General features: G+C 49.4%; 6 protein-coding genes across 6 annotated transcripts; 3 read left to right on the top strand and 3 right to left on the bottom strand.

The window, feature by feature from the left end:
- Positions 1–791: 791 nt before the first annotated feature.
- M431DRAFT_4322 (glycosyltransferase family 24 protein) lies at positions 792–5,404 on the top strand (the record flags this gene model as incomplete). Its single annotated transcript, XM_024915104.1, has 4 exons — positions 792–925; positions 988–1,332; positions 1,382–2,207; positions 2,258–5,404. The coding sequence occupies 4 exons, from the start codon at positions 792–794 to the stop codon at positions 5,402–5,404; spliced, it is 4,452 nt and encodes a 1,483-aa protein (XP_024774972.1).
- Positions 5,405–5,777: 373 nt separating this feature from the next.
- On the bottom strand, positions 5,778–11,698 carry M431DRAFT_83485 (glycosyltransferase family 48 protein; the record flags this gene model as incomplete). The annotated part of the gene is made up of 3 exons (XM_024923311.1): positions 5,778–6,114; positions 6,174–11,465; positions 11,523–11,698. The coding sequence occupies 3 exons, from the start codon at positions 11,696–11,698 to the stop codon at positions 5,778–5,780; spliced, it is 5,805 nt and encodes a 1,934-aa protein (XP_024774971.1).
- Positions 11,699–13,541: 1,843 nt separating this feature from the next.
- M431DRAFT_493731 (hypothetical protein) lies at positions 13,542–16,496 on the top strand (the record flags this gene model as incomplete). The annotated part of the gene is made up of 5 exons (XM_024917150.1): positions 13,542–13,723; positions 13,783–13,885; positions 13,944–14,814; positions 14,910–15,469; positions 15,588–16,496. 5 exons carry the CDS (start codon positions 13,542–13,544, stop codon positions 16,494–16,496), a joined length of 2,625 nt encoding a protein of 874 aa, XP_024774970.1.
- Positions 16,497–16,666: 170 nt separating this feature from the next.
- M431DRAFT_397389 (glycosyltransferase family 25 protein) lies at positions 16,667–18,304 on the bottom strand. Its single transcript, XM_024914846.1, has 2 exons — positions 17,618–18,304; positions 16,667–17,561 (listed from the first exon to the last, which is right to left on the bottom strand). Exons 1-2 carry the CDS (start codon positions 18,094–18,096, stop codon positions 16,838–16,840), a joined length of 1,203 nt encoding a protein of 400 aa, XP_024774969.1. The 5' UTR covers positions 18,097–18,304; the 3' UTR covers positions 16,667–16,837.
- M431DRAFT_397404 (hypothetical protein) lies at positions 18,257–18,863 on the bottom strand. The gene is made up of 2 exons (XM_024914847.1): positions 18,523–18,863; positions 18,257–18,467 (listed from the first exon to the last, which is right to left on the bottom strand). Exons 1-2 carry the CDS (start codon positions 18,778–18,780, stop codon positions 18,417–18,419), a joined length of 309 nt encoding a protein of 102 aa, XP_024774968.1. The 5' UTR covers positions 18,781–18,863; the 3' UTR covers positions 18,257–18,416.
- Positions 18,864–20,193: 1,330 nt separating this feature from the next.
- Positions 20,194–23,342, top strand: M431DRAFT_83749 (hypothetical protein; the record flags this gene model as incomplete). Its single annotated transcript, XM_024923349.1, has 2 exons — positions 20,194–22,956; positions 23,016–23,342. 2 exons carry the CDS (start codon positions 20,194–20,196, stop codon positions 23,340–23,342), a joined length of 3,090 nt encoding a protein of 1,029 aa, XP_024774967.1.
- Between the last annotated feature and the right edge of the window lie 12 nt (positions 23,343–23,354).

Genomic DNA, 23,354 nt, shown 5'->3' with positions numbered 1-23,354 from the left:
AGCATAAAAAGGAGCGAGATGGAACAGTGCGTCAACAAGCTTCCAATTGAGCATCGTGTCCATCTCCAATTGTGGGTATTGCGCCAGTGGCAGCCCCGCAATCTCATTGGACGTGACATCTCACCGCCTTGGCTGCCTCACCCCTCTTATATGGCCTAAGTTCATGAGCCACTACCCATTTGTTGCATATTGAGCAGTGCCTTGAATATATATGCATGAATATGACGCGTTCCAACATACAAGTAGGCGCTTCATAATGGAATAAAAGAACAACTATTGAAACAATATCCATAATATTATTTTTCGTTATGATAATCCAAGTGCAAAAAATAGCTAGAAGCTAAGTCATGTAATAATTTTATATTCCATGTATTAGAACACAATAGTAGCAGCAAATTCGTTCAGACATTTCTATAAACATAACTCTATAGATACGAGATGACAAAGACTAGCTGTCCTTTTAACGCTCTGTTAGTTGCACTTTCTGATACCATAGCGACCCCTGATTGTAGACTGTGGGGGAGCTTTGATACATGCGGGACAGTTTTGGGGGGGGCACGTTTTCGTATATGAACCTATAGCTGTACGCTTTTGGACAGCTATCTGGATCGAACACACGTTACCGACTTTTCCTTTATCGCATCATTCGAGAGGGCAAATTCCCTCCTCGGACGTAATTGCTCTGCAATCGCAGTCCGTCTGCTTGTCCTTTTAGTCAATCGTGCTGCATGTCCCAAAATAAGTTCGTCGGAGGATTACTTTGGTATTCCACTCGTCCTTGATCACCCATCATGGCACGGCATCGTTGCTGGCCATGGAATTTAACAGTCGGCCTTATGCTTGCTTTGCAAGCTCATGGCACTCCCTCTGTGAATGTGGGCATGAATGCGGCTTTCCCTGCCGGCCCATATCTCCTTGAACTCTTGTACTTATCTATTGCCCTTTCTGTCTCCTATAAGATTTGAGCGAGTACTAAACAGATGATAGAGAGACCGCGGCGGCAGAGAATTCCTCGGCATATTTCCCTCTCCTAGACCGAATTGCAGCTGGATCCTTTGCTACCGCCTCTACCGATGCTGCTTTGTATTCTGAGGTTCTCAATGACTTGCAGCAAGAGGGCAGCATATCTAGCTCCGAAGCCTTGTCTACATTCAAGCTTGCTTTGTCGCTGCGATCGGCTGCCCCTCGGATAGAAGCTCATTATCAGCACTATACAACCGCGGTCGCACCCGCAGTTGACGATTCAGAATGTGTTAATTGGGTGCTACTGGAGGGAAACCAATATTGTACTCCCGAACTGGATAAAGTCAACAGGGACGGCCTGCTTTCTCTGTAAGTACATCTAATCAGGTTGTAGAGCAAATTCTGATATTTTAAATAGCCAAGCCAAGCATTTGCCATTCGATCGAACTCTTGGCACCGGTAAAGAAGCCATCCTCTATGCCGACCCAACTTCCAGCACATTTGGGGAGTTTCACAAGGCTCTTTCCAAGGCTGCAAGGGAAGGCTCTCTGAGTTATCGGATTAGATACCGCCGGACTGAAGCAACACATGCAGCAGCTCTACCAATGAGCGGATATGGTGTTGAGCTCGCACTGAAGAGAACCGATTATATTGTCATCGATGACCGAGTACACGATGACGCAGCTCATCATGAGAGCCCTAGTTCAAGCACCAGCCTTGATGACAGTGAGGATGTTGCCGACATCAAGCCTTTAGCGGCATCAGATCTCTCATCACTCGGAATGAAAGCGGCCTCGTTTGTACTACAAAGTGACGAGCCGTTGGGGACCCTAATAAAACTCACACAGGATTTACCCAAGTTTCTGACGTCAGTTGTTGCTCAGAATGTGTCTACACAATTTGAAGAAGAGTTCCGAAACAACGGCATAAAGGGGGTACCAGATGGAGTGAATGCTCTATTTGTGAATGGCGTTCAAGTCAGTGAACGCCAGATTGATCCCTTTGCTCTTATCGACAGACTACGCCAAGAGCGAAAACTTATTGACGGTTTCCGTACCCTTGGTCTTAGTGGGAAACAAGCGGTATCTATCCTTGGACATCAAGCTGTATCCATGGCAAAGGGCTCCAATGAACCGCTGCGATACGACTGGACAGATCGTCTTGAAGATGGCCGAGTTTTAATATGGCTAAATGACCTCGAAAATGATGAGGCATACGAAGACTACCCAAAAACATTGGCAGCGGTAGGTCGCAAGAGAATGCATGAAGAAAGGCCGAAAGCTAACGTTACTAGTTGCTACGAGGAGCATATCCCGGACAACTCCCCCCTATTGCAAAAAATGTCTTCACTCTTGTGGCGCCTGTCGATTTTTCAAACCCAGAAGACGTATCGTTCATTGCGCAACTACTATCATTCATTTCACGTGGCCTTACTATCAGATTTGGTCTCGTTCCTTTGGTGTCAACGCCCGAGGCTACCGCTAAAGCCAAGACAGTTTATCACATTTTTGAGAATTATGGCATCCAAGGCCTTACCAGTTACTTGGAGCGACTTCAAGATGCTGCTACAGCATCAACCAATGAAGAGATCTTCGCAGAAGTAACCAGGGACCAAAAACTCCTCGAGGATTCGGAGAAGATGGAGCTCGTCGAAGTCCTTGAAAAGGAGGGTTACGAGCAACAGCTCAAACTTGCCCAGAAATGGACTGATCGCTTGAAAGCTGAAACTCCGATTCGACCGGTATTCTTCAATGGCCTATTGATTCCACGTGATGACAATTGGTTGCAAGGACTGGGAATGCTGATCGGAGAAGATCTTCAAACTGTGCAAAAGGGAGTCTTTCATGGCATTCTCACTGATGACGACTGGGCTCCGGGGATTTTCCTCAGCAATGCAATTACCAGGAGGAACAGCTACATCTCCCCTGACGATGAGAAAAAGAGTCTTGTGGTGCTCAACATCAACAAGATTTATAATGAACATGCAGATCTGTTTGAGATCATTCCGGTGCTCGATGCCCTTGCGGAGTCACAAAAGGAAGACTGGGCAGTAGTAACTGTCATCGCCGATCTTACTACAACAAGTGGCAAGGAGTTAGTTTTGGCCGCTCTAGAGTTCAAACGCCGTAACCCGGGAGTCAGGGTCGAATTTGTTCACAATCCGGTGGCTGCTGTTGGCGCTGCAGCCGTAAATGCTGCCCTCCGAGCCAACCAAGGATTGTTGGGCAATGTTCAAGATGCAGACAAGCTTGCAAAATTGTTGGAAACACAGTCTGAGGATCTTAATGCCAATTACTTTGAGGCTCTGGAGCAATTCCTTGGTGCCTCTAAGATCCTCTCGGGAACTCAAATGATTATGCTAAACGGCCGGGTGATTGGACCCATTTCTGAAGAATCTCAGTTCGATGTTGATGACTTTCAACAATTTCTAGATGTTGAACGGACGAAGCGCATCCTCCCTGTATACGCAGCAATCGAAGAACTTGGCCTGGGGGATACACTGTCTACTCCAATTGACGCTGCTAAGTTAACGTCCATCACCGCCCTTTCCACCATTTCCGATCTGCCTGAAGGAATATTCGAGTCAACGACATCTGCCCGAACTACTCTCTACAACACTTGGGAGTCAACTCATACAACTATTGAAGCAGGTGATGAAGAAGCTGCGAGCATCTACATAGTTGGCCTCGTAAACCCAGTCAGCGAGCAAGGCCAAAGGTGGGCTCCTATCTTGAAGGTGCTCTCTGAGCTAGAGGGTGTTCATCTAAAGCTTTTCATCAACCCTTCAGCAAAGATTGAGGAACTTCCAGTGAAGCGATTTTTCCGTTATGTGTTGGAGTCGGAGCCGTCATTCAATGAAAATGGAAGCGTTAAGAGGCTAGAGGCTACTTTCAATAGCCTGCCCTCTGAAGCTCTATTGACAACTGCTGTTGATGTGCCACCTGCATGGCTGGTAGCACCTCTGATTTCGATTCATGACCTCGACAACATCAAATTAAGTGCTGTCAAGACCGACGTCCACGCGACATATGAGCTGAAACATATTCTTATCGAGGGACATTCTAGGGAAGGCAAGGGGGGAGCGCCACGAGGAACCCAGTTAGTTCTTGCTACGGAGAAAAATACCCCTGTTACGGACACCATAATCATGTCGAACCTTGGCTTCTTCCAATTCAAGGCTAATCCTGGGGTTTACACTATCCAGCTGAAGGAAGGTCGCAGCGCCGAGATATATGAGATTGAAAGCATTGGTGCCCAGGGATGGAATCCTGTGCCTGGCGATAATGGCACCGAGCTCGCGTTGATTGATTTCCAAGGAGTGACCTTATATCCCCGTCTCCAAAGACGGAGCGGCATGGAATTGGAGGATGTCCTCCAAGAAAAGGACCCCCAAGAAAATATCCTGGTTGCCAAAGGACGCAAACTGGCAGAAGGACTTTTCGGTGGTAAATCCAAGAAGAAGTCGCTTTCTGAACAGGAACATGCAGAGATCAACATCTTCTCTGTAGCCAGTGGCCACCTCTACGAGCGAATGCTGAATATCATGATGGTCTCAGTGATGCGCCACACAAAGCATACTGTCAAGTTCTGGTTTATTGAACAATTCCTTTCCCCCTCCTTCAAGGAGTTCATCCCACACATGGCCAAGGAGTACGGGTTTAAATATGAGATGGTATCATACAAGTGGCCCCACTGGCTACGACAACAGAAGGAGAAACAGCGTGAGATCTGGGGCTACAAGATCCTGTTCTTGGATGTCTTGTTCCCCCTGTCTTTGGACAAGGTCATTTTCGTGGATGCCGATCAGATTGTGCGCACCGATATGATGAGTCTGATGAGCCTCGATCTCGAAGGTGCTCCGTATGGATTCACCCCAATGTGCGATTCCCGTACCGAGATGGAAGGCTTCCGTTTCTGGAAAACCGGATATTGGGCAAACTACCTCCGCGGCCGACCATACCACATCTCAGCCCTTTACGTCGTCGACCTGCGCCGTTTCCGAGAGCTCGCCGCCGGTGACCGCCTTCGCCAACAATATCACACTCTTTCCGCTGACCCCAACAGTCTCGCCAATCTGGACCAAGACTTGCCGAACCATATGCAGTTCCAGATCCCTATCCACAGCCTACCTCAGGAGTGGCTCTGGTGTGAGACTTGGTGCAGTGATGAAAGCCTCAGCGAAGCTCGCACCATTGACTTGTGCAACAATCCTCTAACAAAAGAACCCAAGCTTGACCGAGCGAGGAGGCAAGTCCCTGAGTGGGTTACCTATGATGAAGAAATCGCAGCCTTGAGCAAGCTCTCCAAGGGAGAAGCAGGAAGCACCGACAAAGAAAAGCTTTCTGACGATAGAGACTCGAGAGCAGCAGAGTCGCATGGCAAGAACACCAAGAGTCGGAATCTAGAGAGTGAAAAGACACACACGATGGACGAACTGTAAAGAGAGGACGTATGGGTATATATGTATTAGATTTAAATCGCCCCCTAAGTAATCTATCCTTTTTTTCTTATGAGGCTAGTTCACTCATATAGGTACATACCAACGTCACGAAATATAGGCAGCTGGATAGTCTTCAAAAAAAAAAACCGGGAAAAAAGTCTATTTAGGCAAACGTCGTTATAGAATAAACAATAAAAGAAAGAACTATGATAATTCATAAGGGCCATGCTCCACAAAGGTAAAGCAAGCATATACTAGTAACCTATCTCTTAAGAGACCAAGCCAGCTACGGATGGTAGTGATAGACATTTGAAAGCTTGAAAATCACTCCACAAGGAGATCATTAGGTTACATTGAAATTAGACCTACATGATCAAAATAGTCTGATCTTGCCAGTGGAATCAGCACCCGCGCCTGATGTGGTTGTCTTCCTGCCAGCACCCGAGTAGTTTGACGCGCCTGTGCCAGTTTGTTGAGTTCCATTTGTGTTATCATTGTTTTGGTGGTTTGGCTGGAGCAGTCGGAAGCCTGCAATATCAGACAAGGACTTGTTCAATGAGTCTGGAATGGATTTGGCAGCAAAGATCGGTCCGACAATCAGGGCGATGAAGACGACGGCGAGAACGAAGTAGAGAATAGCAAAGCGAATAACACGACGACGCCTGAGTTTTGACTGCTTCATGGAGTAAATGGGAGGACGAATTTGTCGGCTGCGGAAGCGTGTTAGCACAATACGGGGTTACTCAGTCTTTATAGAAGTACTACTTACCTTGGCAAAAGCCAGAAGAGCATCATTGAATGCAACATATCAACCCGAGGAATCAGGATGACGGGGATCATGAAGAACAGCAACCAGTGTCCAAGAATGAAATCAGCTGCAAACATGCTGAGTTCTGTAACCTTGGCAAGCCACTCACGGGCAGGTTGTGTGACGGTGTGCCAGCCCATGGAGTACCATTTACCAGTCCAGAAGGCGATATTGGATCCCTCGCCCTTGAATTCTCGCGTCAAGAAGAGCGAAATAATGAGCTTGAACAAGAATCGCTGCATGCATACGACTGCAATCATGCCGGCCATGGTACGGGCAAAGTTGAAGCCTTCGAGCAAAAACAGCACCTCAAAGAAGACCAACATGAAGATGACTGCAAGGGCGTGTGCAATAGCGGCCAGGACACTGCCAAATTTCTTGCAGCACATGCTCAATAGAGGTCCCATGAAACATGCCATGGCAAACATAACCATCAGCACACCAGCGTTGACGGCGACTGGTCCGAAAGCGACGATCAAGATTCGGATGAGAGAGTCGGTAGGCTGAATGGGGGCAGCTGTCTGACCCTTTGCAACCTTTTGTTTGTCCTGCTCCACACCGGTTTGCGCGTTCAAGAAGAGGTATGGGATCAGTGTGAGGACAGCGAGGATGAGTGGTGTCACGATTTCAGTGGCGAAAATATTAGCGATGGCTGCTCTGGGAACATCTCCCGACATCTTGGCTGATGCATCACCCAAATGCTTGCGCTTGTAACCAGTAACTCGGATACGAGACAATCGGCAGAATGAAATCCATGAAGAAGCGTGCGATCGCGAGTTACCACGCGACAGCCAACGAAGATAGTCACGATAATCGATGAAAAAGTCAGTCCATGCAAATTGATGCGGGTTGTACAAGAAAGGAGAGATGGTCAATCCAAGCAAACTGATCCAAAAGTAGGCGAGCGCAGGCTGCCAAGCCGTGACAGTTGCAAACAGAAGCATCATCAACAATCTGGCACCGAAATAGATTGACGGAGCAGCGAATCGAGAGTACAAAACACCAAAGGGAATGCGAGCTGTGGCGAAACCACGACCTGTTCCGATGTATCGAGCACCGCCAAACGAAATGTTCTGTTGCACAGAGTTCGCGTAGATCTGAGTGACGAAGATTTCAAAGAACGGTGAGAGCGACAGGATTTGTTTCAAGAATCGACTGAGGGCCCTCCAGATACCACGCTCAGTCAATTCCTGCACAATCAAAGGAACGAAAGCCAGGAAGAAGACGAAGAAAATTGAGAAAACACAACGTTGGACCCAATCCATCAATGCGTCCGTGTTGGCACAGCCAGTAGGGAACAGAGGATCGGTGATAGGGACGTCTCGGTTGTATTTGCATCTGATCGTCTCGTGTCGTAGAGCGGCGATGTTCATGAGTGTAATCATGAACATTTGAATGGACAGCATAATCAACATGTTGTTGACGTGGAAACCGGCGTGAGCGTAGTAGAATGACAAGAAGCGATCCAGGGGAAGTTGAGTTCCTAGGTAGTGGTATTCTCGAGAAAGAAGCTGCTCGCCCATACCAGTACCGATCTTGGTTGTGAAGTTAAGAACGGAACCAAAACCCAAATCACGACCCTTACCACACTGATAGTATTCGCAGTGCTTGATTCGACCTCCTCGCAACATGGCATTCATACCAGCGAAAATATCTTCGTTCAAGTGCAAACCCTTCTGAGCCTTTGAAACACCACCACGGGTTGTCATGAAAATACCGTTGAGGAAATCAGGGTGACCATAATGGAGCTTGCCTCCGATTTGAGCCATAGTACGTGCAAAAAGAGTACCGAATGTCTGTTCCTTTCCTGCAGCAATATCACCAAGAACACCAATGTTTTCCGAGAAAATGTACTCACGGGCACCAAGAATAGCAACAGGCGCAGGTGAGTTGTTCTTCACACCAGGGGTATAAGGTGATACGTTTTCAGTCTTCATCTCTTCGAATTCGGCGAGTACACTTCGGATTTTCAGACATTCTTCCAGATAGTTGTCTTGATTGGCATCGATAAGCTGAATATATTCGCCGCGGTAGAAGATGAGTGCGTGGTTTTGGTTGTCGGATTTGCCGTCTCCAAGAATGGGGTTGCCAGAAAGCTGGACACGGAACTTGGGGCGTCGCAGGCCATTCTCCATGATTTCAGAGTGTCCGTCAATGAGGGCAGAGTACAGTCTAGGCTCTTCGCCTTCAGCAACGGGAGGCTCCTCATCCAGGTAAGCAATTTGGAGATCAGGGTACGCGCGGAGTAGGAATTCGGCATTTTCCATTTCTTCCTTCTTGAACTTAGAATAACGCTGCATGGCCACACAGATTCTGAACTTGCGGCGGGCCATGCGCTCCAGCTCTCGCTCAAGCTTATCCGTGTTACCACCGAACATTTGCACGACTTCAGGGTTTTCGACTCTGTACAGCAATTTGATAGCACGGCTATAGTTCATAAAACCAGAGATTGTTCGGTACAGTGTTTGGAAGCGTAGCGAAGCCCAAATACGCGTGCGAAGGGTATATTCGGGGGCAGAAGACTTGAATCCGATACAGTAGAATGGAAGATCATCGATTTTGCTCTTGGCCGTGTCTTTCTCATTCTTCTCCTCATCACCGTTCATTTGAGATGTCTCATCAGCCAGGATCTTGGTATCTTTGACGAAGCAGTCCCATTCGTGAGGGTGAAGCTGCTTGAGATATTCCAAAAGCGTAACTCTGGAGTAGGGCTCATCTTCACGAATAATCTCTCTAAGAGAAAGGAGAATCTTTTCACCATAGTGAGGAATCATGACAGTAAAAGTCGGCATGTTGTCCACTGGCAGCGGCTCCGGAATAGGAGTAGACAGCGATTGAGCGAAGAAAGAAATTCGGCGTTCTGCTTCACTATTGCTAGGGAAGAACTCTGTCTTGAAAGAATGATCTTCTTGAGAAACAAAGAAGGTCGGAGCTCGCAATGTTCTCTTTCCTTCTTGTTCAGACGGAACTTGATGATACAACAGCTTCTGCACGTGGTCAATGGCGAGAAGATGCTCTCGGTACATGGAGATGACAATAGCATTCCAGACTTGAGAAATGAGGACCTTGGGTTTATATTTAATTTCCATGTCCGTTGTTGCCAAGACTTTAGAATAGATGCGCTTCGGCAGACGAGAGAAGACATTTCGCCAAGGTGTCCAGATGGACGAACCAATGTAGAAGGATCTTGCGATGGAAAAGATTGCAGCGATCAAGACATAAAACAGATATGTATCGAGGAAAAAGAAGAGCAAGTCTGTGAAGATCATGAGACCCAGAGTAATCTTCGGTTGGTTCTTGCACAAGACGTCGGCAGCGGTGCCAAACAAATGATCACCCTGGCATTGCAGGTGCATGATTGAAAGATATCTCATAGGATCACGGAATGAGAGTGCCAAGAAGACGTATGACTCTCCAAACTTGACTCCGAAAACCGTCAGCCATAGAAAGTATGAGACAGCCATGTCATTGAATGGCAACGTCGCCCAGGCAGCCGTGAATGTTTGGCTAGCCACGTATCGTCGAGAGTTGGAGATCAAATAGCTACCAAACAAGCCACCGAGGGGCATAACGGCAAAGAACAGGAAAGTGAAGATGGCAATGATGAAGTGCACAATTCCAAGGGCATGATCAATTGTCGAGTTTGGATTCTTGTCGGCAAACATGAAAACTTTGACACCAGGGGCAATGTTGAGAATGAGCATGAAGAGGAGGAAGAAGAGTCGCTTGGTAAGATGTTGCGCGCCGGCCCATCGTCTAGGAACATAGGCCCATTCTGCCAGGGTTGCAAGAACTTGAATCAGAGACGCGATGGCACCACCGAAACCAACAATGGAAAATTGTTTGGCGGCGGAAGGTGACTGGTTGACTTGCTGTTCGTAATCCTTCACCAGCAGTGTAGGGGCGTTGTGGGCAGTATAGAACCAGAACATTGTGAGATGGATAATCCAGATACGGTTGAAGTTGGTCAGAAGATGGAACCAAGAACGAGATTCTCTGTAGGTCTTGAAGAAGCACTTCTTCCAATTGACATCCTTCAACTTCAAGTAACGTTCGGCAGGAGGAACATCGACGAGCTTGCTCTTGTCTTGGAGAACAATGCGCTCGATTCCCTCAGGATACCAGAAAAGCTGGTTGCAGTCGTCATAACCAATAATGTGCTTGTGATCTCGCTCACGTCTGACGTAAACACCGTCGAGAATTTCGTAACCTTGATCTCGGCAATACTGGTAGAGAGGCGTGATGATGTTGTTGAGGAACGTGAATTCGTCCACGGGCTCAACTAGCGCCTGGCATGCTGGAGAAAGAAGATAGTCATGCGCACATTTGAAAATGAAGCAGAGCAACTCTGGCATGAATCGAACTTGATTGGCCTCTCCCCAGCAAAGCAAGTAGAGGGCGATTTGACGAACCCGATCATGCTGGGACATGCGGTTCATCCGGGTTTTCCAGCGGTACTCGGCAGCCTCAAGACTGTCATCGCCTTCAAGGTCTTGCAGCATTTCCGCCTCGTTGGTAGGATCCTCCTGCTTTCCCTTCTTCTTGTTCTTCGCCTTGCGCTTCAAGCCCTTGGCAGTGGCATTGGCGAAACCGACAGAGTCGTCCAGATCCAGATGAGCGGCGAAGTACCACTTGCGATAATTGGCATTGTCACCACCAATGTAATCGCTGTGCAGCGATAGAAGGGCTTGGTTAGGCGTCATTCGAGAGGCCCTGGAGTCCAGCAGGGTCATGAAGTGGTCATACATGTTGCGCATGCTGTCCCTCTGGAATCCGAATTTAGAAGTCAGATCCATGAAGATGTCCTCAATCTCCTCTTTGGACAGAGGGATCTGGGCATCCGAAGTCCAGGCTGGATAGGGCTCGCGGGAGCGTTGTCCGGCTGGCAAGACGTTACCATAGTCCATGCCGTAGTTGGGTGTTGACGCGCCCGATGATCGATTACCGCCATAAGAAACTTGGGAGGATGGAGGTCTGTACCCTCGGTTGCTGGCTTGAGGGTCGCCATAACTGTCATATCGCTCGTCTCCACGACCGTAGTAATCCATCTCAGCTGCCCTGGCCATGTCGGACCTCATTGTGAAATCACTGAAGGTCTCAGAATCCTCTTCAGATCCTTGGCGATGGCCTTGGTTGTAGTTTTGGTCGTAGTAGCCTCCATGATTTTGGTACTCGTCATGGTATTGATCATCGCCATCATAATACCCGCCGTCGTGATGGTACGGATTGTTGGGATCCGCGTTATAATATCCTCTGTGCTTCCCAGTTAGCTTTATTCATCACCCAAGAAATCGCGTCTGGGGATCGTACGATTCATCATAGTAACCGTCTCCTCCGTGGTTACCGCCCTGGCCTCCACCATGGGCATCGTAATTGTTGTCATAGTACTGATCATCCTGATAGTATGAATCGGTTTGGTTATTTTGCTGGTGGCCGTCGTACCCGTCGTGGTGGCCGCCGCCACCGCCGCCAGGATACCCCGACATGTTGAGAAAAGGTTATCTGTGAGAGAAAGGTCAGGTCAGAATTGATTGATTTTCCAGCGGTTGATCCGGCGAAAGATTCGCCAGTCTCACAGCATGCTGCTAATTACAATGGCAATTCGTACCTAGAAGTTGGAGTGCATGAATGGACTGAGAAGTAAACCCAGAATATAATGAACGAAATGGGACAGCGGGCGGTAGCTCGCACGAACAGAGTCCCGGCTGTGTGACCTTGGAAGTGAGGAGAAAGCGCTTGGCTGCAATTCAATGTATTGTTTCAACCAACAAGAGGCGATATGTGACGTGCGTGAAAAGCACAGGGTCAAGAATGGAAAGACGAAAGTCACAGCAACAACCAAACAGTAACGAGAGACGTAAGGCACTATTGTGAGAGCAAGAAAGATGGATGGCCCGTCAGAACGAAAGACTGAGACTGCCAAGAACAAGCAAACTTGGTGGAAAACAGGAAACTTCAAAAGGATGCAAGATCACGTGGAGGAGGCCTGAGCTGCGACTTAAGGGGGCGTAACTCCCCCTTTCCCATCCAGACGGAGTGCGGAACGGAGGTTCTGCGTATCAGCTCTGCAAAGGACAGGTGGGGATGCTAGGAAAGGGGGGAGACGGGAACAGGCAAGCACACCACAAGCTTGCAAGTTGCACAGGCACACGGAGTACTTGCAACCGTGCCTGTCACTGTACTCGCTACCTGTGCGTGCATGTAGGTGTGGGCCATGGTGGGAGTGCAGGTACCTGACGGGCGACGGGACAGCCGGACACAGCCCAAGGCGGGAGCCAGTCAACACCAGGCCCAGCCCGGCTGAACTCCCCCAAGTGGCCAATGAGCCCTGGCACGATACGCTCAGGAATCCAGTATTAAGGACCAGCTGCCCTTCTCGTCGACAGCATTCCCCTTAGCACAGCCCCTTCGTTGGCCGCCCATTGTTGAGAGGACGGATTGGCTCAGGGGGCTCCGGAGTCACCATCGGAAATATACTAGATGCAAGGAACGCAAGGTATTGGGTGGATATGGTAGAGGCCGTGCGCGCCACTCTTACACGCACCGTCGCGTCTTGAAGCAGCCAATGGGTGCATAAAGTGACGGAAGCGGAACGCAAATGCAATACGCGTCCAGGCGTCATACACATGTCAACAACATGTACTAGCAACGGCACAGCTGCCACCATGGAGTGGCACTAACGTAGCGCACTAACGTATCAGCCTTGGTGCTTTGGAGCTTGGTGGAGCTGCACCACTGCAGTGGGCAAATCTGTGCTTTGCTTCAGGTTGCTTTGCTCATCTCTGGCAGCAGCCGGGAACCAGCCTTGAAAACGAACCATTCAATTTAACTGCTTTGTAATACTTAGATATCAACATTCACATAAGAGGCAGCTTTGGATCATTATTTTGTCATCACGCATTAGTATATCAATCATCCTGCAACTCCGACGATTCCAGACACCTTGGCAAAATATTATCTGCTAATGTCCACTGCGGAGTTTTGAAACAACAGACCTAAGGAGCTTTGTGGAGGCACCTCACATTTTTTGGCGCATCCTCTCAGGCACAGGTGGAACAGGTGCTATGTGCCGTATTTACACGCGAGAGTTTGCTGGTGGCCATCTTAGTTTCTTAGTCAGCACTGTAATTGACCGGGAAAATATTTTTGCGATCACCGTTCCATTTCGCGGTACCTTGTACCTGTATTGATGCATCGCGAGGCTTTCGCATTGTTATCGCGGTTTTCACGATCAGAGCCTTCTGGGGCGTCAATGGAGACGGCAGCTGCTTCCGCTGAGAGATCCCGTGCTATACGCCCAAGAGAATTCTTCCACGCCTCAGTGTAAACATGGTTGTCATTGAAATGGAGCAAGAGCACCCCAAGGATGTCGTCGATGGCGACGTCGACATGAAGGAAAGCCCCGACGAATCTAGTGTAGACATGGAAGGCAACCCTGGGCAAGACGAACCTCACGACTTATTCCAACTGATCCATGACCTTTCGAAGTATCTATGTAGCGTCGAAGAAAAGTAAGTCGTCTTATGCGCAGGAATTGCTTGCGACGCGTGCCGATTTTAACAAGTTTCAGTGGCGAAGAGCTTGCGGCTGGGTTTCAGCGCATTCCCAACAGACGCCTTTTACCCGACTACTTTGACATCATTGCCGAGCCTATTGCCTTCAGTACCGTCCGAGTATGTTTTTCTACAGCTTGCCGATTGTCTAGCGGCGGCTTTGTTAACGCAATGACAGAGCAAAATCCAAAAGAAGCAGTACACTGCCTTCTCCGAATTCGTCAAAGACGTCGCGCAAATATGCCACAACGCACAAGTCTACAATCGCCCTTCAGCGCCTATATTCGGTGCTGCTGAACGACTTCGAGAGATCTTGCAGGAGGAGCTCAAGAAACTCGTTGATAGTGGCGACATTACAGCCGATGATGCGCGTCTACCAGACTTGGGAGAGCTGCCTCCTGTCGAAGAATCGCCTTCGCAGCAGTCCGAGGATGAAGACGAAGACAGAGGGCGAAACAACGAGGATGACGACGAGGACGATGAGGACGACGAGGAAGAGGAGGAAACCGATGAAGACTCCGACGACGAAGACTACAAAGGCCGGCGGAGACGACGCTATACGTCCGATCGAGGAAGCCGCAGTAATGACAAAGATGCGAGGTTTCAACAGAAAAGAGGCCGCCCACCAATGGTCCTTACTCCGACAGAAGCCAGAATATTCTCGCTCCTCAAGGAGCTTAGGAAAATCAAGGATGCAGATGGAAACGCACTCGCTGTGCCTTTCGAGAGGCTACCGGATAAAACGGTTGTTCCAGACTACTACCAAATAATCGCAAACCCCGTCGCATTGGACAATATCAAGAAGAAGACGAAGCGAAAGAAGTATCAAACAGTCGACCAGGCGCTATCAGACCTTGAGCTCATGTTTGAGAATGCCAAGGCGTATAATGAGGATGATAGCCCGGTGTACGAAGCTGCTGTGAAACTACAGCAGCAGGCCCGGGTACTGGCAGAACAAGAAAAGCTCAAACCAGATGACGATTTCCGTGACGAGGATGGCAAACTTCCTCTGGCAAACATCGAATACAGCGGAGAAACTTGGAGAGTTGGTAAGTCTACTGCCCCGCTTATGTACTCCCGTTCCGTTCTTCTTCTTCTTTTTTCTTAGTTGACTGACGTTTGGCTTACCTCTGGCATCAAACAGGTGACTGGGTGCATATTCGTAACCCCAACGACCTAGCAAAGCCCATTGTTGCTCAAATTTTCCGCACATGGCAAGATCGTGCTGGCCAGAAGTGGATTAATGCCTGTTGGTACTACAGGCCAGAGCAAACAGTTCATCGTTTCGAGAAACACTTTTATGTGCACGAGGTTGTCAAGACAGGCCAATACCGCGACCATCCGATTGCAGACGTTATCGACCGCTGCTACGTAATGTTCGTCACTCGGTTCAACAAGGGACGTCCCAGGGGGCTTGCGCCAGATAAGGACGTCTACGTATGCGAGTCTCGGTACAACGAAGAAAAGTTCCACTTCAACAAAATCAAGACGTGGGCCAGTTGTGTTCCTGATGAGGTGCGGGACAAAGATTACGAGATGGATTTGTTTGATGTTCCTCGTCAAATGAAGAAGATACCCAGTCCAATCAAACACCTCTTGCGTGACGATGCCAAAGAAACAGATGAGCTTCCGCGACCTACCTGGGGAAGCCCAAATGCTCCTCCCATCATTGGCGCCGTCCATCGTCGACCGCCAGGACCCAATGTGAGTTGCTGCTTCTTTCCTCGTATTTTATCGTATTTTTATTTGTTCAATTTCTTTTCGAGATAATTGGCCCTTGAACGCTTTGGACATCCAACTGACCCGAATGTACCTACCTTAGGAATCCCCCCCTCCAGATGCCATGATGCCTGCAATGCCTGCCGCTTCCAAGATGCCCGCAGAACCAGCTCAGCGCCTTCCCATGAATCCTGGAGTTAGAGATGCGGCAAGCGAGGCAGCAAGGAACGGAGCCATCCCTTACGGCATGGCTGGTGCAGTGCCACCTCCCAACCAGTATTACGGACACGTTACACCACATTTCCAGCCAGTGCCTCCAAACGCCGGGTCTATACCACAAACGCCAGTTCCCATACCTCATCCACCGCAACAGACGCCTCCTTCTCATATGCCGATGCGAACAATGCAGTACCAATATCAACCTCAACCTCATCAGCAGCCTGCCTACATGCAAAATTACAACGGCTATGCTCCATCGCCGCAAATGCCCATGCATCATCAACCAGTGCCCAGCCCTCGGCCAACAGGGTATATGCAAGGTCACACTGCGGCAGTGCCCAGGCCGCCGGGGATGGGGACCCCTGGTGTTGCTCAGCCACATGCCAACATGTACAATCCGCCGCGGCCCCCCGAGGTGTACACATTGCCAGACAACATGAATGAGTATTTACCAGAAGCGGTGCGACGGGGGTTTCAGCACGATGAAGCTGGCAGAGTACTGTTCTTTTCAGCTGCTCCTCTTGATCGTTCATGCAATGGCCTTTCGCCGCTGAGCTCAGGGCTTGGACATAGTGCCAAATACCTTGCTGGACGGAGCAAGTGGCTAGCTGAACGCGAAAAGAAGCGAAAAGATAGAGACGAGCTGTTGAATGGGCTACGAGAAAAGCTACAGCGCACAGAACTACAACCTGACGAATCCCCGGCCATCTCACAAGCCGCTCATTCAATGGAACTATACTTTCAGCACCTTGGCCAAGACACTGAGCGTCTAAAAGAGGACGTCGGGCTGTAGCTTTAGATTGGACCTGTCCACAAAAGGATCAATGCGTAATCATCCCTTTAGTCTGCTATATCTTACACAAGGCGAATATCGGACGGCTGGTGTTTTGGAGTATCTTGGCCATACTGGGATAGTATGCCCCCATGCAAGGTGGGAATACGGACTCGAAAATTCGAACGATGAATGATTTGGCGGGCAACGAGTTGGGACTCACACAGTGAATTGTATCAAGACGATGAGAACTGTAATTTGGCAAGCAATTTTAATTTAATTAAAGGCATGTCGCCATTTGGGCGCATTACACTGCCACAGATCATGTCAAAGTCGCATGCTATACTATTTATATCATCGTATTAAAACTGCGCCTCCAACCTTTTGCCGGCCAGGATATTCTCCAGATTCAATCTCATGCTCCACCGAATGGACTCTGTCTCGCCCTTTTCACGAACACTGCCATCCCCCCCAACATTCTGGATGTCGCTGCCGGAGGCCACCAATCCCTTGGCTTTGTGGTGGAACATGATGGTGGGATTGACGCTGATGCACTTCATGTTGAGTGCGCTGCTTTGATTCCTGCCCAGCCCATACATGGCATCTCTGCAAAGCTGTGCAAGTGAATTGTCGAATGCCATATGCAGGCCATCCACACTCAAGCCGTAGAGGATTTTCCTCGCTCCTCTTTGAGAGACGGCGTACGCAAAGGTGCAAATAGGCGCCGCAGACATGTGGACGATCCTCGTCTGCGGCTGGTATTGAGACCAGTCCACGAGCTGTGACACTTGGTTGTATGGCGGGACGGTGTCGTCGTCTTGGATGAAGTACTTGGCTGACATTTGTTCTATACGCTCCGACGGCAATCCAGCGTTCTCCTCCAGGGTCTCTGGGAAAGGTTCACCACAATGGCCTAGCCATAAGACATCCCAGTCATCTCCATATGGGGAGTGAGGCAGCTCTGAAGGCTCTTGCAGAATCTGGCGGGCTCCGCGCGCAACATTGCGGAGCTGAGACTTGAGATGGATGTCCCAATCCATATCATCCTCCATGATAAGAGCTGATCCAGTCTCCTGCTCGACAACTCTATACTCCTCTTAGACAAGACAAAAAACCAAGGTGGTGTATTTCAGAGAACTTACTGTCGAATTGCATTCATATGGCCCCTCCAACTTCCAAGGAAGTTGTCTTGTATGGCAGAGGGATCGATTCCATATGGTACGGCTTTGCTCGGGATGCTGGATGGCTTTACGCCGTCAACCCATTCGATATCAAAGCCAGTCAGCGATGCCATGAGTTCCAACGCATCTCGTTTATCTGATCGCTCCGGTAATCCAATTGCAATGACTTTTTCAAACCCCAGCGTCTTATTAATCACCCGTTCAATGTCCAGTTGAACGGATCTTGTCGGTTCAGGGTCTTCATTTTCGGTGCCAACTATCGATTGGGCGTGTCTGCCCACTTTGTCAACGGGGGCGCTTTTAATGACGATCCTATTGGAGGCGAAGAAGAACTCGTCGATGGCAATGACGGTAACAATATAAGCGATAACAACCACTGGTACCAGAGCCAATAGACGAAGGCGCGGGCGGATGCCGGATAAGCATGCTGAAGCATTCATTCTGCACAGTATCTCTTTCTTGCGAGTGCTTCGATGTGGTGTTGGCTCATGTGGAAGCAAGCCGGAATGCTAGAGAATGTCGCACTACCTTCAAGACTTGTTTGAGGTGTTGTTCCAGACAGAAGATGGAATGGCAAGAGGAGGCTGACATGGCATGGTAATGTTTCTCTTCAGGGGAGAGCTGGGGAGAGTCTTATTGTGGAGGTTGGTGCTCCCTTCGTACCGTGGCTCCGTTTGCGTGTTGGCGTGGGTTGATCCTTATCGAAGGGTTGCGACATTCTCAAGGGATGGCCAAAGGTGGTGTCCTCGCACATGGATATTCACTTGGCGAGATCACCATTTGCGGCCATTCTACGATGAGATGATTGTCTCTTTTTGGTGGTCAGAATAATTGAATTCATAAAGTACAGGTCATCGTCACCTTACAAACGCGCTCCAAATACCGAGGCATGACCTTTTCGCAGCCGAAAGCATCTCCAAATCGCGTACGGAGTAATACTCCGTGATCTGTTTGCCCTTGGTCAACGCAAACCGCTTAGCACGGATCCGGCTCAAGGATGCATTCAAGGGATAGGCAAAATACCAAGTCAGATTGAAAATACAGGTCACAATCCTTAAACTACTCAGTGCCGTATAGAGCGGTTGCTGTGGGGTATTGTTCCCTACACGGTAAGCACCCTCCATCTGCCAGATCTACCCTGAGATTTTCATTGTACACATCTTCTTTTGGCCTAGAGTTACCATCCAGCAGTCTACCATATCCGCTGGAGCAGTGTATATCTATCTACCTTCCAGTGCATCTCTGTTTCCTTCATAACATTCTCCTTTTCCCTGAATAAGAAGTGCTCTCTCTATTGTAAGTTCACAGTGGGTATATCTTTTGCAATCCTGGTCATTGTGTCTATGGCTTGGCAATCTAAACTTGCAGAAGTCGATCCCCCACATGGCTTAGGCCATGTTTGGTGCGCGACATGTGTGGTGTGTGGAGCAAGCCGCGATATCACAATGTACAATACTACCCTGGACTTATGGTGATAGCAGTAATGCCTCATCATTTATCAGTCTGGAGGTGCAATATAAGTACCAGTGAGATACCTGGTACTTACTCTGGTGCTTATATTTTTATGGGTTACATGTACCTTAGTACTGTTACTTGATCTCTCGTAGGATCGGCCCTGGCAAATGCTGTAATCGTCAGGATTTATTGGTTGATAGACTTGGATGATTTCACATTTAGATACATCACAAATTCGGCGTATATCCACCTTACACAAGTACGCATGTTATATATATAATTTCTTCGTAGACCCAGCATAACCTGCTATGTATTTACCTACTTGACATACACGTTTCTGGTTCACTTTGATGGAAATTGAATTGCCAAAGTGCCGCCTCCATCCACCCACTTTTGCAGCTGAAGTGCGCTTACATAACAGCCGATCCAGAGCCAGATTGGTGGGATAGCAGGGCGGATGTAATACTCCGCAGAATAGACGGGCTGCTTAATACGTGCAGAGATATGCCGTAATAGCACCACACCCAGGCCCAGCATTTTCCACTGCAAGTCGCATCGCTGAATCATTTGACGAGTTACATAAATGTCGGTGGTTAGGATTTGCCAAAACCCCAGCTTCTCAGCAGCTGACGTGCCCTTTGCGCCTCCTTCACTCTCTCACAGCGCACTCGCCAAGGGTCGCTTGATCCTCCACCGAACCGACATAACGGCTGTCGCATCTTTATTTACCTACGATTAACGGGCAGCGGTCGCGCACTGCACAGAGATTCGCATAAAATTCACGACGACCACGGAGAACCATATCAGCATCATCTACCACACTCTAGGCCTCGCACACAGCGCCTCAAGCAACTTCCAGGCGACTTCTCCAACACCCCGAGTCTCGTTTCTGCGCCTCACCCCGCGCAACCACGCATGCTGACTGGCGGTCCTACCCCAACTCCAACTGTCAACGAATCGACGGCAAAGTGAAGACTGAAGACTGGGACAACGTATTCGCCCATCCACAAGCAACATTCTCTGTCCGATTCCCCGACGCCGACGATCAGCGACACTCTGGCATCTGGTCAGATGCTGCCGCCATGGAAGGCTTCTACCAGACAAACCCAGAGCTGGACAATCAGCTTTCACATCCCTCCGAGGACCAGCAACCAGGACACCTCCAACCCAATGTCTTAGCCATGCAGGATGCCTCGCTTCCGCCCCAGCTTCAGCAACAGTTGCAGCAGCCACCACCAACACTACCCAACCACATGATTTCCAACCAGACTGTAATTCCGGGCAGTCAAATGGATGGCGTGATGCGCGAGGGACACCATGATATGCAACGACGAAGAAGCATACCCCAGGCCTACGGCACTGCCCTTCCTTCCACCTCGCAGGTTCCTCCAGCTCGACGCATGTCGACTATCGGCCCTCCCAGAGATATGATGGGATTTGATACTGGAGCAGCTGGGTTCGGCAGCTACCAGTTTAATCCGGATATGCCACCCCCCTTCGGCGTGCAAGATCAGATGGGCAGCTACGTGACAGATTCTGGGAGTTTTTCAGGTATCCCCCAGGATATCATGGGCACCATGATGCCGTCTCAATTTGCGAGCATGGACATGGGCGGGATAACGGCTGAGCCTTCTGCCATAGACCTATTCCCTGGCACAAGCGCCTCGGCACCGGACCTTGCTGCTTCAACAATTGCTGGCCAGCTGGATGCCAGTCAACTCGCGCCCGGTGGCGATGGCTTTGTCCTGGCGGGTAACCCTACCGGCGGACTGCTAGGAAGACGCTCAAACAGCGGTCACAAAGGCATGGCGATGGTTCGTGACGAGAATATGATAAATGCCCCCCCTCCACCATTCGCATCCCTCAACGCTAGTCCTTCTCATCCTGGTATCGAATCTGACATGATGGGATTTGGAGCAACCATATCTTCTTCTCTCCCTGGGCCAGTAGCGATCGTCCCAGCGCAGCAAAGCAATGTCTCGATGGATATGGCTCAGCCAGGCTCCGCTAGCCCTACAACTCCGATGCAGGCTTCAAATTCCAGGGATCAGTCCAAAGAAAAGACTATTTACTCTAAGAGTGGTTTCGATATGTTGAAAGCCCTTTGGCTAGTCGCAACTCGGAAAAATCCTAAAATCCACCTTGGCGCCGTCGATATGTCCTGTGCTTTTGTCGTTTGTGATGTCACGATGAATGATTGCCCTATAATTTATGTATCTGATAATTTCCAGAACCTGACTGGGTACAGCCGCCATGAGATCATCGGACAAAACTGTCGCTTCCTTCAAGCGCCCGATGGGAAAGTCGAAGCCGGCTCAAAACGAGAATTTGTTGATGACGGAGCAGTGTTTAATCTCAAAAGGATGATCCAGGAGGGCCGTGAGGTGCAGCAAAGCTTAATCAACTATCGAAAGGGAGGAAAGCCTTTTCTCAACCTCTTGACCATGATACCTATACCATGGGATACCGATGAGATCAAATACTTTATCGGCTTCCAAATCGATCTTGTTGAATGCCCCGATGCCATCTCTGGCCAGGAACTGGGCGGCGTTACAGTCAATTATAAACACAGCGACATTGGCCAATATATATGGACTCCGCCGGTGCCGAATCAGTTGGAGTCTGACAACGGACAGACGCTCGGTGTAGATGACGTCTCTACGCTCCTACAGCAGTTCAACCCAAACGGACTCGTATCGGATTGGCATAAGTCGTCATGGGACAAGATGCTTCTCGAGAATACTGATGATGTGGTTCACGTCATATCACTCAAGGGCCTCTTTCTCTATCTATCGCCTTCCTGCAAACGTGTTCTCGAGTACGATGCCGCCGACCTAGTTGGTAACCCCTTGTCTTCGGTTTGCCATCCTTCGGACATTGTTCCAGTGACACGGGAGCTGAAAGACGCAACGACTGGCAGCCAAGTCAACATTGTTTTCAGGATACGTCGGAAGCAGAGTGGATATACTTGGTTCGAAAGCCACGGATCATTATTCGTCGACCAAGGTAGAGGACGTAAATGCATCATCCTAGTCGGCAGAAAGCGGCCTGTGTTTGCCCTAGGTAGGCGCACTCTGGAAGCGAACGGTGGCATTGGAGATAGCGAGCTCTGGAGCAAATTATCCACATCTGGAATGTTTCTTTCGGTTTCGGCAAATATCAGGTCCCTTTTAGACTTACAGCCTGAGTCACTGGTTGGAACAAGCATTCAAGAGCTGATGCGAAAAGAATCACGAGCCGAGTTTGGGCGTACGATTGAAAAGGCTAGGAAGGGGAAAATATCTACTTGCAAGCATGAAATGCTCAACCGGCGCGGACAAGGACTCCAGGCCCAAACGACTCTATACCCTGGGGACGCCTCTGAGGGCCAAAAACCGTCCTTCGTCCTAGCTCAAACGAAGCTATTGAAAGCATCATCCCGCCACGTTCCATCGACTCTGACCGCAAGCAACGCATTATACGGCTCTAACTCTTTAAGAGGTGATATGCACAGCCAGGGGACCCCCCATGGAGGCCAGATTCTCCAGCCAGCAGTTGGAGCGCTTGTCCCAGGGTCTCAAGACGCAGCTCTGGCGTCCGACGACAACATCTTTGATGAACTTAGAACAACGAAATGCTCAAGCTGGCAGTTTGAGCTGCGGCAGATGGAGAAGATTAATCGAATTTTAGCAGAGGAGTTGGGCGGCTTACTGTCAAACAAGAAAAAACGCAAGAGAAGAAAGGGAGTCGGGAATGTAGTTCGCGATTGCGCCAATTGCCATACCCGCAACACTCCAGAATGGAGAAGGGGACCAAGTGGACAGCGAGATCTGTGTAATAGCTGTGGCTTACGGTGGGCTAAACAGGTGAGAAAGAGTGGCCTTGCTCAACTTGACATAATAGTTTTATTAACATGTGCAATTAGACCGGGCGAGTCTCTCCACGCAATTCTACGCGAGGGGGCCCCAGCGCGAATACTGACTCTCAGAGTAAGAAGTCAACATCTCCAATACATTCTTCGCCGCTACATAGGAGTGAAACACCAAACCAAACACAGAGCAACGGCGAAGGCAACCCAGACCCAGCGCAGCTTGCGAATAAGATTGCTGCGGCGACCGCTGGCATGGGCTCAGGGGCGGGACAACACCCTCCTTCCACCATGCCGCCTCCGAGTCAATCATCTCTGGCTACTGGTGCTATTAGCTCGGGAATGGCATCGATACGGGAAGAGCGCGAAAATAGCCAAACATGAGCAGCTATCTGA

The sequence above is a fragment of the Trichoderma harzianum genome (genome assembly GCF_003025095.1).
Source record: "Trichoderma harzianum CBS 226.95 unplaced genomic scaffold M431scaffold_5, whole genome shotgun sequence".
NCBI classification, from domain to species: domain Eukaryota; kingdom Fungi; phylum Ascomycota; class Sordariomycetes; order Hypocreales; family Hypocreaceae; genus Trichoderma; species Trichoderma harzianum.
Note: the sequence above shows the minus strand (reverse complement) of the source record. Positions and strands in the feature narration are given on the sequence as shown.